The sequence below is a fragment of the Vipera berus genome (assembly GCF_964194415.1).
Source record: "Vipera berus genome assembly, chromosome: W".
Classification (NCBI taxonomy): domain Eukaryota; kingdom Metazoa; phylum Chordata; class Lepidosauria; order Squamata; family Viperidae; genus Vipera; species Vipera berus.
In genome coordinates this window covers 51,517,950-51,532,574 of record NC_138210.1, presented here as the reverse complement: position 1 = coordinate 51,532,574, position 14,625 = coordinate 51,517,950, and the positions used below count along the sequence as shown (strand labels likewise).

Sequence of the window (14,625 nt, the reverse complement as noted above, 5' to 3'; positions counted from 1 at the left end):
ACTTAGCTCTCACCGGTTGTTGCCGTTCTAAGCACAGGTTGAAGTGTCGCTTTTGGCCAGGGCGCAGGCGTCTCAGTGGCACCCGAGTCTCTCCGATGAATTCATTGTGGGTCAGTTTATCCTCATCACAGACAGTGATTCTGGGAGGCAGAAACAGAAAAGAAAAATGGAGAATTGTGCTGAGGGAAGAGAGCCGCAGGAGGGCAATGGGGCTGTGGCATGAGTTCTGAAGCAAAAGGTGGGTTTTATCTCACCGCAATGTTTTCCGAGCCATGTCCTCTGCGGTTATCCCATTGTAGATGAGGACCTCGTTCCACACAGGATTGAGAGTGTTGTGCTGGGTGCGTGTTTTCAGTTTGTTGGCCTGAACAGAAAAAGGAATTGAAAGGGAAGAACAGAACAGTGGAGAAGGGCTACACAATAATAACTGAGCCCCAAATTTCTGTTGCTAGGTGAGACAGTTGTTATGTGAAGTTTGCTGCAGTTTATGACCTTACTTGTCACAGTTGTTAAGTGAATCACTGCATCTGTCAAGTAAGTAACATGGTTGTTAAGCGAATCTGGCTTCCCTATTGAATTTCCTTGTCGGAAGATCGCAAAAGGTGATCACATGACCCCAGGACACTGCAACCATCATAAATATGAATCGATTGCCAAGCATCTGAATTTTAATCACACAACTATGGGGATGCTGCAATAGTCCTAAGTGTGAAAAACTTTTTTTCAGTGCCATTGTATTGTTGAATGGTCACTAAATGAGTGATTGTAAGTTGAGGACTACCTGTACAGCAAAGCCTGCAGCTGAATCTGTTCCCTGCTCTGAGGACTAGGAAACAGTGTCATAGGATATAAATCGATTTGTAATGCTTTTCCTTCTTTATCCTGCTAAACCGCTAAGATACAGATAGTCCTCGACTTACAACTATAATGGAGCCGGCCCATTGCAGCCGTTAAGTCGTGACAGTTGAAAAATGTGACTGACCCAATTTTATGAACTTTTTTATGGTGGTCACATAAGTGAATGTGGCAGTCATAAAATGGCTGCTATTGTTAAGCAAACACTGCAGTTTTTAAGCAAACCAATAGTTCACTATGGGCACAGTTTTGCCCAAAACAGAAGTAAGTGCTGTTTTTTGGCAAAACCATCACAAAATGCAGTCATGGCTGTAAGTGCAGCTGTGTTGCTGAGCTCCCTCATGTTATGTCATCCATTCAGAAATATTTCCTTAGCAGAGTCCTTACCAGTTTGTTGAGTGGCAGAGTTCCTAATGTATTAGAAAAGTTACTAAAAATTCAGGGAGAAATTCAGAAATATATCTACCTTGAAATTAGCTCATGTTAAGGAGGGTACTTTTTTTTCCATGTGGTAAACATGTGACAAGGCAAAGAAATATTAGGTACAGATCCATGGTTTAATTTAGGATATTTTAAAAATTGATGTACAGTAGAAACCTGAATTTTTTCTTTTAGGACTATTACATAAAGAAATGGGGGGGGAGAATGGAACTTCATTGCTATACATGTTGATGGCTGCAAAAGTTTTATATGCCCAGAAATGGAAAGAAGTGTTAAACTCCCTCAATAAAGGAATGGATTGAAAAGATGATGAAACAGACAGGGATGGCAAAGTTGACTGTGCTAATTAGGGATAAGAATGTAAATAGTTTTGTGGTTACTTGGAAACCGTTTCTGGACCTTCTGTGTGAAAGAGGAAAAAAAATTGACTTTAGGTTTTGACAATCAAGTGGGTTATTGATAGAGAAATGGCTAGAAGTTACGATTTGGTGTAGCTAAGAAGTTGCTGTCATAACTTGTTATGTATCTTTGTTGTTGTTAGTTGCGAAGTCGTGTCCGACCCATCGCGACCCTATGGACAATGTTTCTCCAGGCCTTCCTGTCCTCTACCATCTTCTGGAGTCCATCTAGGCTCACGCCTACTGCTTCAGTGACTCCATCCAGCCACCTCATTCTCTGTCGTCCCCTTCTTCTCTTGCCCTCAACCTTTCCCAGCATTAGGCTCTTCTCCAGTGAGTCCTTCCTTCTCATTAGGTGGCCAAAGTATTTGAGTTTTAGCTTCAGGATCTGGCCTTCTAAAGAGCAGTCAGGGTTGATCTCCTCTAGGACTGACCGGTTTGATCACCTTGCAGTCCAAGGAACTCGCAGGAGTCTTCTCCAGCACCATAGTTCAAAGGCTTCAATTCTTTGGCGCTCAGCCTTTCTTATGGTCCAGCTTTCACTGCCATACATTGCAACTGGGAAGACCATAGTTATGTATCTTATTGTACCAAAAAAAGTCAGAAGTCACTGCTTTTTCTTTCTTTTTTCATTTCTTTCCCCCCTCCCTCACGCTAATCCTCTATCCCTTTCCTTTCCCTTTTTCACATTGTTCTGAAAGGTAAAAATTTCCTTGTCCAATTGTGTGTGACTCTAGGATACAGTGCTCACCTCCGTTTCTTATCTGAGGGAGCCGGCATTGTCCGAAGACACTTCCGAGGTCATGGGGCTGGCATGACTATACACCAAGGCACACGGAACGCTGCTACCTTCCCACTGAAGTGGTACCTATTAACCTACTCGCATTTATATGCTTTCAAACTGCTAGATGGACAGGAGCTGGGGCAAGGAACAGAAGCTCACCCCATTGTATTTTATACTGAGATTTTTTTAAAAAAAAATAAATTATACTTAAAAAAAAGGAAACTCATGTTGAACTTTATAGCACTGTGGTGGCGAACCTATGGCACGCGTGCCACAGGTGGCATGCAGAGCCCTCTCTGTGGGCACGTGCGCCGTCGCCCCAGTCCTAGGCCTTCAGCTGGGTTTTATAAAACCTTTTAGTTTTACGCCTCCGCCGCCGTGTCCCCCCCCAAAAAAAAGTTCAATCAATTTCAGCTTCTCGCAGGAAAAAAAAAATCTCACAAAGTTGGAATTGATTGATTGAACTTTTTAGTCCCACCCAGTCTGCCATTACCACTGCAGCCACACCCACCCAATGGGCTACGCCCACCCAATAGGCCACGCCCACCCAGCACCCAACAATACATAAGCGGGTTTTGGGTTGCAGTTTGGGCACTCAGTCTCTAAAAGGTTCGCCATCACTGTTATAGCACAAACATCGGCAGAGGAAAGGTTTTATGACCTTTTTTATTATGTAATAAAATGCCTTATGACAATTTTGATGTCATAAAATGTTTTATAAGATTTGCCAATTCCACAAGAGTCATGGGTCCCGGGTTTGGATGCATTTTGTAAGTTAGCCCATTTGAGGTACCTTGGTTCAACAATTGTTGCTCTAAGATGCCCCGTTTCATCCAGTCAAAGGCTACGAGAATCAGAGTTTTAGTAGTATATAGATAAATAGAAGGACTCTGGCTTAGTGTGTTAGGTAAACGTAGCCTAATGTTCTTTGTTCATCTGTGGTTCTGAATGATCTGAATCCTGTTGCTGGGGATCCGAGCATCTGTAGGATCCATTGTTTTCATTCAGATAACCAAAGTAGCCTTGCACAGTTGTAATGCGAACTCTGCACCTTTCATGCAAATATGCCACATCACAACTTCTGTTAAGAAGAGATTCTTATGCTACATTTGTTATTTTCTTTTCTTGCTCCCCCTATACACATGCTAAGGTCAGGGGCAAAGAATCAGGACCACAGATTCCAGTTAAGCCGATTTATTGCTCAGGCTGTACACACGAATCTGGTCAACTAATGGCCAGCACTGAATTGGTGCCAGTTAAGACTCAATGGAATTCATGGGTGTGTGTGTATGTGTGTGTGTGTGTGGTGGTGGGGGGGGACTTGCAGCATTTGTGGACATATAACGATTCTGGGCTGAGTTCTCTCTTGACTCTGCCTCCAGGCTCTGCCTCATGTTCTCATACAGCTAGTAGGGATTCATACTTTCTGAATCTCTTTCCTTTCCCCAGTCAATTACCTGTTGCCCCTTCTGCCCTTGGCATAGGTAAAACAGCTGCACCCAGATGTGTGCTAGGAGCTCCCGAGAAGAGACTAGTTTTGACGGTGAACTGGATGTGGATTGATTTTGGTTTTGATTTTATAGAAAAGTGTTGATTTCCTTTGGCCAACCAGAGGCAGAAAAGTACACTCAAGAGGTCGAGCCCAGAGCTAGTGTTACACTCACGGAGGGAAGAAGATCAGAAATATCTTCCTAGACCATCTCTCCGTTTCCCCCAGCTTGGCTAATAATTGCTTCAAGATAAAATGGGTGGGATTCAGAGTTGGAAAGCAACACAGGCTTATAGCACCTGCTCCTCCCAGCTGCTTCCTACCATCAGGCGTACGCTGCTATTTTTTGAGCATACATAAATATTCATAAATATTAATTTGGAAGATTTGGTCGCATATTCCCTTGTCACATCTTTTTTTTGGCCCTGAGATAATGTAATTTCGGCAATCAGAGGTTTCTTATTCCAAACATCCAATTACAGGTGGCTTAAAAGCCTCTTATTATCTAATAAGTTATGCAAAATTTGTGTGCACTAAACTTCAGCCTTGGAGGGAATTCCTGGTAGGTTGCTGCGGAGAAGAGGCAGGGGATGAGCTTTTTCTTCACAAGGAGATGGTCCTCAGTGATCTCCTCACTCACAGTTCAGGGATAGTTTGGAGAAAAGACATTTTTCATAATCTGTGAGTGACGTTTGTCCCTGTGATTCTTGGCAGCAATTAAATCAATAGGCCTGCCCAATGATTAATTCCTGTATAAATTCTTTCAAACAATACAATACGATGAGAACATTAATATGAAATGCTATACAGGTAGTTCTTGGCCTACAACAGCTCATTTAGTGACCGTTCAAAGTTACAACGGCACCGGAAAAGTGACTTATGACCATTTTTCACACTTATGACCATTGCTGCATCCCCATTGGTCACGTTATCAAAATTCAGACGCTTGTCAACTGACTTATATTTATAATGGTCGCAGTATCCCGGGATCATGTGATCCCCTTTTGTGACCTTCTGACAAGCAAAGTCAACGGGGAAGCCAGATTTATTTAATAACCATGTTACTAACTTAGCAGTGATTCACTTAACAACTCTGGCAAGAAAAGCCGTAAAATGGGACAAAGCCCATTTTACATATGTCTCTCTTAGCCACAGAAATTTTGAACTCAATTGTGGTCGTAAATCAAGGACTACCTGTACACTCAGGAATAAGCTGACAAATGAGTTTGACTTATCCATGGATGGGGCATACTTTGAGTCTACTTTTTTTACAGCATTTTTACCTTTTTTACATATACTTTTAAAAAGTATCTGTATCTCCTGTATTTATAGTACAGGATAACAGTATGCATATATCCTGCATATGGGGTCATTTTTCTTGAGGTGGGAGCTATATGAATTTGATTAATAAATGTATTTTCTTAATGTTGTCACTTTGTATTTTTAAATGCCTGTTTTTATCTACATATTGTTTTTTACTTGATAATTGTACACTGCCCCGGATCACATTTTGTGAGATGGGCAGCTATGTGAATTTGAGAAATAAATATGCTCACCGATAAGCCCATCCACAGATAAGATGACCCTTGAAATTTTAATCAAAATACCATGAGAAATGGACAATTTGTGGATTATCCATGGATAAGCCAATTGTGAAAATTTAATAAATATAAGCATTTTGAGCATCACTTTATCCACAGGTGGTGCATTTTTCATGGTTAAAACTTCAAGGATCGGCTTATCTGCGGATAGGCTTATTGACAGGTAAACATGGCAAATTTTATTTCTCATTCAGAATGTTTAATGTGCAAGATAAACTTTATCCTCACCAGCTTTCATGACACACACACACACTGGTAGACAGCTACCCCTATTACGCTTTAATTGATTTTGAAAATGTAAGCAGCATGAGTTCAGGTCAGATGGGAAATAGTGAGACAATCTCAAATGTTCAGGCGGATCTACTAGAACTAGGAGGAGGTCAAAAATTCAAGATGGCAGCCACCGCCTTGCAATTGAAGTTCTGTGTTTTTAAAATGTCTGTGACATATCTAAAGAAGGGATAGTTATTTCAATTGCATGGTTTTTGCTGCCATTTTGACTTTCTCTGCCCCTCCAGCTGAGGTTTAAACTGTCTAAGTTAAAATCCTAGCAACGGAGAAGAATTTTGCGAAGTCTATTTTAATTGGATTTATGGAAAAGGAAAGGGAATTAGCAGGGCTTTTTTTGTCATAGAACGCCCAGAACGGAGTTCCGGCACCTTTTTTAGATGGAACCTTGTAGGGCAGGCAAAGCGGGTTGTATGACGTGTGAGTTCCGGCACCTTTTTCTTTTACAAAAAAGCACTGGGAATTAGATTACAGCAGTGTTTCTTAGCCTTAACAACTTGAAAAGGTATGGACCTCAACTTCCAGCATTCTTCAGTTAGCAAAGCTGGCTGGGGAATTCGGGGAGTTGAAATCCACGCTTCTTCAAATTGTGAAGATTGAGAAACAACGGATTGCAGAAATCTTGATCACTGAAGACTTTTTCTTCAGTTCCCATTTAATTCCTAAGTGCCTTAAATCAGAATCTTCTTAATTCTCTTTCCTAGAGCTGTACGATGGACAGAGGAGGCAGGTGCTTTTTTGGACAGCAGGAAGAATGGGCAAATGTGTTATATTAGTAATTTTGAGAGATTTTATTTATATTAGGCCTTCATTATTTTTATAAATATCTCAAGGAGGTGAGCATACAACAATAATAATAATAATAATAAAGTTGGAAGGGACCTTGGTGGTCATCTAGTCCAACCCCTTGCTCAGGCAGGAATCCCGATACCATTTCAGACAAATGGCTGAATACTCCTTCCTGCTCCTATATTCCCCAGGACAACAACCTTGTGAGATTAGCTGGGCTGAGACAGCCCAAAGTCACCCAGCCAGCTAGGCTGGTGCTAGCTGGCTTTCATGCTTTTAAACCAGGACTAAAAACTAAACCTGGTGATTGATCCAAAGTCACCCAGGCAGCTTTCATGCCTAAGGTGCGACTAGAACTCACAGAATCCTCGTGATTGACCCAAAGTCACCCAGCTGGCTTCATGTCTCAGGTGGAACTAGAACTCACTGTCCCCAGATTTCTAGCCTGGTGCCTTCCCCACTAGACCAAACCATTGTCCACACTTTCATGTTCCAGGAGGCCTGCGGCATCTGGGAAGTTGGACAAGCATCCCAAGAGAAGGACAAGGCTGCTTCCATATTGCTCCTCCCCCAAAGCCAACATGTAATACACACGTAAGGAGTCAAGCTCGTGTTGAAGGAGACTTGATATTATATACTCACATAAGCTTTTGTGGCTACGTGGGACCAGAATTAAGACACAATAACAGGGATGTAAATTTGAGGCTATGCTTACCAAAGGTATCAAAAAAAGAGTTAAAAAAAATCAAAATGTCATGCTGGATGTGAATGGGGGTGAGGGCTTCAATCACACGCTTGTAGCCACCATCTTGACTTTTATGGCCCCCTTCCGACAGACCCCCCCCCTAGTACTTACCTTACAAGCACCTGGAAGGAGATGTAGTTTGACATAAGGGTCAGCCAAGCCATTAAAATCCATTGGCTTTAGTCCCTGGAAAAACAAACAAACACGGGCATTAATTCCACTCTATTTATACTTCCTTGTTCTTTTTACATCTCCACCTATTCAGAGGCCTGTAGAAAGCTCTCTACCCCTCTCAAAATTATAAAATTCCTGCTGAAAAGTAGATATTGGTGTGCCCGCTCCACTTTATGGTTGTGATACTCTGGGCTAATTTCAATTCAATGAATGAATGAACCTTTATTGTTAAAAGTGCAACATGTATACATTGAGATTGGCTGAGCCTCCCTTCAAGCCGTAAGCGTGATCAGCAGCGAAGTCAGGTTGATCCTTTCCTCGCAATGACTTGCTGATTAGAAGGGAGGGTGGCAGGATTTATTTATTAAAATCCTTCCGCAAGAGATTGGCTCAGATTTCTGGTAAAGGGTATCTTTGTCTTTTCTCCACAGGCAGTCTTTTCTGGAGAAAGAAGTTCTTGCCATTCGTTTTTTCACTAAGACAATCTGCAATTTAGGAGGGAGAAGAAAAGAAAAAAAGAAAGGAAAAAGAAAGACCGAGAAAGAAAAATAAGGAACAGAAGGTGTGTGTGTGTGTGTGTGTGTGTGTGTGTGAGAGAGAGAGAGAGAGAGAGAGAGAGAGAGAGAGAGAGAGAGAGGAGAGAGAGAGAGAGAGAGAGAAATTGGTGTCTGCATGTAGCGGGGCCGGCCGTTCGACCTACTACAGATAGGCCTCAACCATTCATTTAGCTACTGTTCAAAGTTACAACAGCACTGGGAAAAGTGATAATCAATCCTAACACTTACAGCCACTGCAGCAAAATTCCCCACAGCCATGGGATCAAAATTCAGGTGCTTGGTACCCGGCATGTATTTACGACAATTGCCGCACCAGGGGTCACAACACTTACCATTTGTGGCCTTCCAACAAGCAAAGCCAATGGGGGAAGTTGATTCATTTAACGACTAGGTGACTCACTTAACAAGTGCAGCAATTCTCTTAACAAGCCTGGCAAAAAAAGGTTGTAAAGTGAGGTGTGACTCACGACGATTGCCTTGCTTAGCAATGGAAATTTTGGTCCCAATTGTGGTCGTAAGTTGGGGACCACCTGTACATTCTTCAGCTCTGCCTTGGAGGAGGAGGGCCCTTCATAGGGAAAAAGCAAAACTGCAAAGTCCGTTAGAGTCTGAATGATTAAGACTCCCACCCTGGAATAGGTCTGGGGGTTAGAACATAGAATCATAGGCTGAAAGGGACCTCAGAGGTCTTCTAATCTAACCCCTTGCTCTAGGCAGAAAACCTTATTCCATCCTGGTCAAATGGTTGTCCAGTCTCTTCTTGAAAACCTCCAGTGATGGAGCATCCACAACTTCTGGAGGGAAGCCATTCCACTGATTAATTGTTCTCACTGTCAGGAAATTTCTCATTACTTCTATGTTGGATCCCTCTTTAAAAAGTTTCCAAACATTGCTTCTTGTCCTGCCTTCTGATGTTTTGGAGATTAAGTTGACCCCTTCTCTGTGACAGTTCCTCAAATACTGGAAGATAACTATCATATCCTCCCTAATTCTTCTCTTTGTTAGACAAGACATACCTAGTTCCCTTAACTGTTCCTTGTATGGTTTTTAGCTCCCTTTATCTTCTTTGTTGCTCTTCTCTGCACTTTTTCTAGGTTCTTAGCATTTTTTTTGGTATCATGGTGACAGAGCTGTGCATAGTATTCCAAGTGTGGCCTCACTAGCATGGTATAAATCCACTCCTCCACATTCGTAAAATATCTTCACTCCACATACTGACCAGTGGCACTTTCCAGGTGTTTGCTGATTGCAAACAATTCTCCATCCAGCAAACGAATTTGTTGGACTATTCCAGGATTACAAACTCTGAGATCTTTGCACCGGTGCACCAGGCAGGATAGTTGGATTAACTTTCACTGCAGATGTGGGGAATTCATCTCTAAATCGCAGCTGGACTTTTTGAAACCCCTTTTCAGAAGCTAGGAAGGCGACCTTTATGTCACTTTAAATCCCAGAACTATTGGTGCCGTGCATTTTAATCCTGTTCAGAGTCATTGCAGAAATTCCAGCTAAATTGGCTTCGTTGGTGAATGGCCACAGGGAAAACGATACAGTAGTCAGAAAAAATATTTTTAAAATAGCACTCATGTAAACATAAACAGAGTGAGCGCCTGTTACTCGTCCCAGCTTCTGCCAACCTAGCAGTTCGAAAGCACGTAAAAATGCAAGTAGAAAAATAGGGACCACTACGGTGGGAAGGTAACAGCGTTCCGTGCGCCTTTGGCGTCTAGTCATGCCGGCCACATGACCACGGAGACGTCCTCGGACAAGCGCTGGCTCTTCGGGTTTGAAACGTAGATGAGCACCGGCCCCTAGAGTCGGAAACGACTAGCACGCACGTGCGGGGGAACCGTTACCTTTTTAAACATATCCTCTAAATAGTTTGCACACAATCTCTAGAGATGCAGAGGGTGACGCCAAGGAAACAGGAACCTGCCAGTTGGGAAAAAGGGTCATCTACTCTTTTCAAAGTGGCGGGCTCTGGGTTAGTTTTGCTGTGGTTCTGAACTGCCGCAGTATTTCCCATGCTTCCCCCCCCTGCCCTCTTCTGTTGCCACAGCAACGCCAGATACCTGCGGATACCCGGTTGCCTGGCGCGTCACCGCTGAGATGCTTGAAGATGCTGCAAGCCCACCAGCTGGGAAGGAAGAAAGGGAGGAGGGGGGTGTTGTGTATTGCTGATGTGTGAGTTGAGGGTCAGGGGGAAGACCCCGGAGGTTTGGTTTGACACTTGAAGGGCACTTGCCTGACTTCTAAAGGCTTTGTAGATGGGGTAGAGAGAAAGGGCTGAGTGTGGCAGGAGAAAAGAGAGGCTGAAATGAACATTGCTAGCTCCATAATGAGATTTTCCACCCCAGTGTGGCCTCTTTTATTAAATCAAGGCCGTTTATTGTGAAAACGCAACATGTGATGCAGAAAAGCTGAATCCAAAGGCATGGAGAGTGCTAGAAAAGCAAAACAGTGTCTTTTCAGCAGCCTTCTACAGCCTACTGTGCTCCAAGTAAGCTGAGTAGCAGCCCTCATAATCCCTCATTGCCAACCCAGGCTGTGTCTCCTTTAGCAAAATAATAATAATAATAATAATAATCACAGAAGTTGTCCAAACCCCACCAATTTGGAGAAACTGCTTCGGAAGAGGTTTTTGAGGCCCGGTAAAGGAACACGATTACCTTGGCTCGTAGGATGGTGCAGTCAAGGGTGCAGCTTTCTGGATCATAGAGAATATCAAATTCAAGAGTCCCAAGTGATGCTAGAAAAAGGCCAGGCAGTAAGGAAAACAAATGTTAAAAAGAGATCCATCTTATCAGTGTTTTCCTTCAAGCTGTCTTCCCAATCCCACTCACAATCTGCAAATTCAGCGCCATCCATCTGTCCAGACCAGTGTTTCTCAACCTTGGCAACTTTAAGACATGTGGACTTCAATTCCCAGAATTCCCCAGCCAGTCATGATCCAGATTAACCTTCCCCAGCCAACCTTGCTTCAGATGAACTGACTAAAAATCCCATCAGGCTTGGCCAGCATAGCCATCTCTGAATTGCTTTGTATTGCTGCATCTGCACACTTGTATACAATTGAATGAAGATCGACTGTGAGTTCAAATAATACCAAAAGGTGTTCTTATGTTGATGGCTGTCAAAATCTTCCCCTACCCCAAATTCTGCAAATCTTTATGTAAGTGTTCTCTGTCTGTGAGCTATGCACAGGAGTGTACACTTTCATTTTGAATATCTCAAGTGCCCCCCTTCCCTTTCCCTCTGATAATCTAATTTAGGCACCAGGAAAACGGAATGTGATGTCCTGAATTAATTGCAGAAATAAAGTAGACGTGTCTAAAGATGCATAGTAATTGAACTTCTGTTTCTCATGGAACAAAGCGGAGAAACATGGGACATGTTTCTGAATCAGCCATCACTAGACACATAAAAATAAATCATATTTACACACCATTCAAAAGAGAGGAAGGAAACAAAAAGACCAGAATACAGCTTCTCGGGCAGCCAACACCAGATAAGCAAGAATTAACACCAGACAAACAATCAAGCAAAAAACAATACCCTAATTAAGGAACTACCAAGGAGAAAACCATACCCCCACCAAAACTTGCAGGGCAAGCTACTGTGTATAAAAAGGGCGCAAACCCCACACTCTCTTGCACTGAGGATGTTACCTAGTTGGATAATGAAACATCTGCAAACAAACGAGCTCAGAGAGGACCAAGGACTCCACAAAGGTAAGTCTATTTTGTTTATCACTGCCTCTTTTTTCTTGCAAAGTAAAGTTGCTAGGATACTGTGTCTTCTTTCTGGGACAGTTGCCCACTTGTTAATTATTCAGGACCCACAGGGGTGTCTGCAAGGAATGCTTAAAAAAAACAACAACAGTCAAGATGGTGGCTGTGACAGTGCAATTCAAGCTCTTTTTGTTTTTTTAAGTGTGACACACCTAAAAACCAGGCAGAGCTATGATCACATCATTGCTTTTGCCATCTTGACTTTTTGATCATACCTTGGGGACCCACCATTTACTTCTCCTTCTGTTTTTCTCCAGACCTGGAGAACGTCGGCCTTTGTGAATTAGAACCATCTCTGTCTTCATAAAAGCATTTATACTGTACATTTGGGTGAGCAAATAAATCCATCCAACCAGCCCAGCCATCTCTAGAAGTCCCATCTTTTAAAGCCAGAAGCCTTAATCTGAGCCATATAGGATCTATTTGTAGTTTCTCGGTGGCAAGAACAAAGCATTCTCTCCTTTATGTGTTCCAAGATGTTGTGATTGATCTATAAATTGTATGGATCAATAGTCTGCCACAGTAAAAAGGTTTCTTGGCCTGGGCCGTGAACTGTGTTTTGTCAAATTTTGGCAGGAAATTCACTTCTACTTGCTTAGCCTTCAGCCTATCGTTGTTGCCCCATTTCACAAATGGGGCTTGTTCACTGTGCTAAGTCATAATTCTTTCCGGCTTGGCTGTGTTGTGTAAGCATAGCCACTGTGTCCTGTTTATGGCACTTAACAGCTCAGCAGGTGGTATGCACCCTACCAATTGAGCTTTCTTCAATAAACCATGGTTTAGTTATTGATATAAAGGATCTAGCAGTTAAGTAAAACTCAACCGGAAGAGAAGGAGGAGGATGAGGATGGGCTTTCTGTCCTCACTCATCAATTCTGGGCATTTCTCGCTAGGTGTGCGCTAGCGGTCAGCGGTTAGGCTTCCTTTCGATGCCTGAGAAAAGCTAGATCCCGGAGCGCATGGCGAGCATGCACAAACTGCTGATGAATGATGCATGGAGATCAAGAGCAAAAAACGTGATGCATTCTTCCTCCCCACCCCCTCACCCCTGGCCTTCAGAATGGTCTGCGTAATTTTAAAGCCCAAGTGAAAAGGGCTTATACGTCCCTACACATGTTTGATCAGACTGTACCTCTTTGTATCGGGATACATTTATTTGTAAGGGTTTCTGGATGGGTTTACGTTTCGACGCATGCCTCTGTCTGGTAACATGGAGATCTCTCTTTCTCTCTTGTGATCCGTTCATCTACAGCACCCACTCCTATGCTAGCTACCTTTTTTTCCTTCCCTCGCTCTGCACTTACCATTCATTAAACCTCCCTTCCGTCTTATGGGCATCAGTGTCTGCATGTGTGCGTGTGTACATGCACCTGTTGGAGAGCATATGAATGTAATGTCTCTTTTATGCTGGGTTGTGTTAATAGGAGAGGCGTGGGGTTGTGAGGTTGTTTTTATTAGAGAAGATGCCTGAGTGGACATTTGCATGCATGGGTTGTCCCAGAAAGTATTGGGGGGGGGGGGCTCAATAATTCTTCTGGTGCAGATTCAAGGGGAAAAACTGACATCTTGACTTTTTAGTGCCACGGCACTCATTTCTGAGGACTGCTGATACTGTCGCTCATGGAACCCTCTGCACATGTACAGTAGGCCTGTGTTTGTGCTGACACAAATCTGCTTGAGGCTCTGAATCTTGGCAAAGCCTGTGCATATTTATTTGTCTCAGCACAAGAACAAGCACAAAAAGGTGAGAGCAGAGCATGTTTCCAAAACATTTGGTTATCCAATGGCTATCTAGTGTTCCTCCTAGTCCTAAAAACAAATGTGCGCGGGAACAAATTCTTTCCTTCATCTATTCCTCTCCCATTAGAATGCCAGCTGGAGCAGGTCACCCCATCCTACTGTGAGAAGAACAGCGTGCAGCTGAAAGCTACAGTTACTAGATCCAGGTTGCAGGGATTCAGAGGATCCCTTAGAGGTCAGCAGAGAGTTTTCTGTATCGCTTTACTGCCATCTAGTGGCTAGGCAGATCTTTGCAACCCAGATTTGCTAGTTGCACTCTTGTTCAGAATCTGTTTGCCAATCCCAGGTCTCTGGATGATTCACAGGCAGCCCAAGTAGCCTTTCCCCATGTTTGCCCCCAAGCAGCACATGATAATCCCACGAAGCCTTGAGGTTCCCCTCAGCTGTTTTGACCACTCAAGCCAGCTCCAAATCCCACAGCTGGATTTACAAAGGAACATCTTTCAAAGTGCCAACTATACTGGTCTGGGCTTGAGTGACTGGGATTCTCGGGTGCGTATCATTGTCTAGTCCCTGTATTGAGAGAACTGTGATGCAAGATTTGCATTTCCTTTGGAAGGAGACGAGGAGGCATTGGTATGCCCTAAGGCAGGGGTAGGCAACCTTGGCTCTTTTATGACTTGTGGACTCCAACTCCCAGAATTCCTGAGCCAGGATGGCTGGCTCAGGAATTCTGGGAGTTGAAGTCCACGAGTCATGAAAGAGCCAAGGCTGCCTACCCCTGCCCTAAGGTTTAGCACTCTAAGCCAATGCCTACTCAATTTTAGCCTAAAGTTAGCTCTGCTCTGATGGGTAGCAGGGTTGGAGAATAAGCTCATGATACCTTGTGATCTAATGTAATGAGGAGGTAGTTCCCCAAGAGGGAGAAGGTGCATTCCAGAGGAGTAACAGGCAATTCAGCCCAGAGATGAAG

General features: G+C 43.3%; 1 protein-coding gene and 1 long non-coding RNA gene across 3 annotated transcripts in view; one reads left to right on the top strand and one right to left on the bottom strand.

The window, feature by feature from the left end:
• Nucleotides 1–14,625, top strand: part of LOC308676703 — a 70,695-nt gene that overhangs the window by 6,469 nt on the left and 49,601 nt on the right. For both annotated transcript variants that reach the window (XR_014028348.1, XR_014028349.1), the window contains exon 2: nt 7,996–8,126. This is a non-coding gene — a long non-coding RNA (uncharacterized lncRNA). The remainder of the gene's footprint in view (nt 1–7,995; nt 8,127–14,625) is intronic.
• The window catches only part of LOC308676701 (double C2-like domain-containing protein alpha), a gene marked incomplete at its 3' end in the record, with an annotated part of 30,691 nt that overhangs the window by 12,874 nt on the left and 3,192 nt on the right, over nt 1–14,625 (bottom strand). Inside the window, exons 2-5 of the mRNA XM_081342694.1 lie at nt 10,791–10,870; nt 7,502–7,576; nt 255–364; nt 14–140 (exon numbers count right to left, since the gene is read on the bottom strand). Coding sequence (XP_081198820.1) covers nt 14–140; nt 255–364; nt 7,502–7,576; nt 10,791–10,870 — 392 coding nt within the window. The remainder of the gene's footprint in view (nt 1–13; nt 141–254; nt 365–7,501; nt 7,577–10,790; nt 10,871–14,625) is intronic.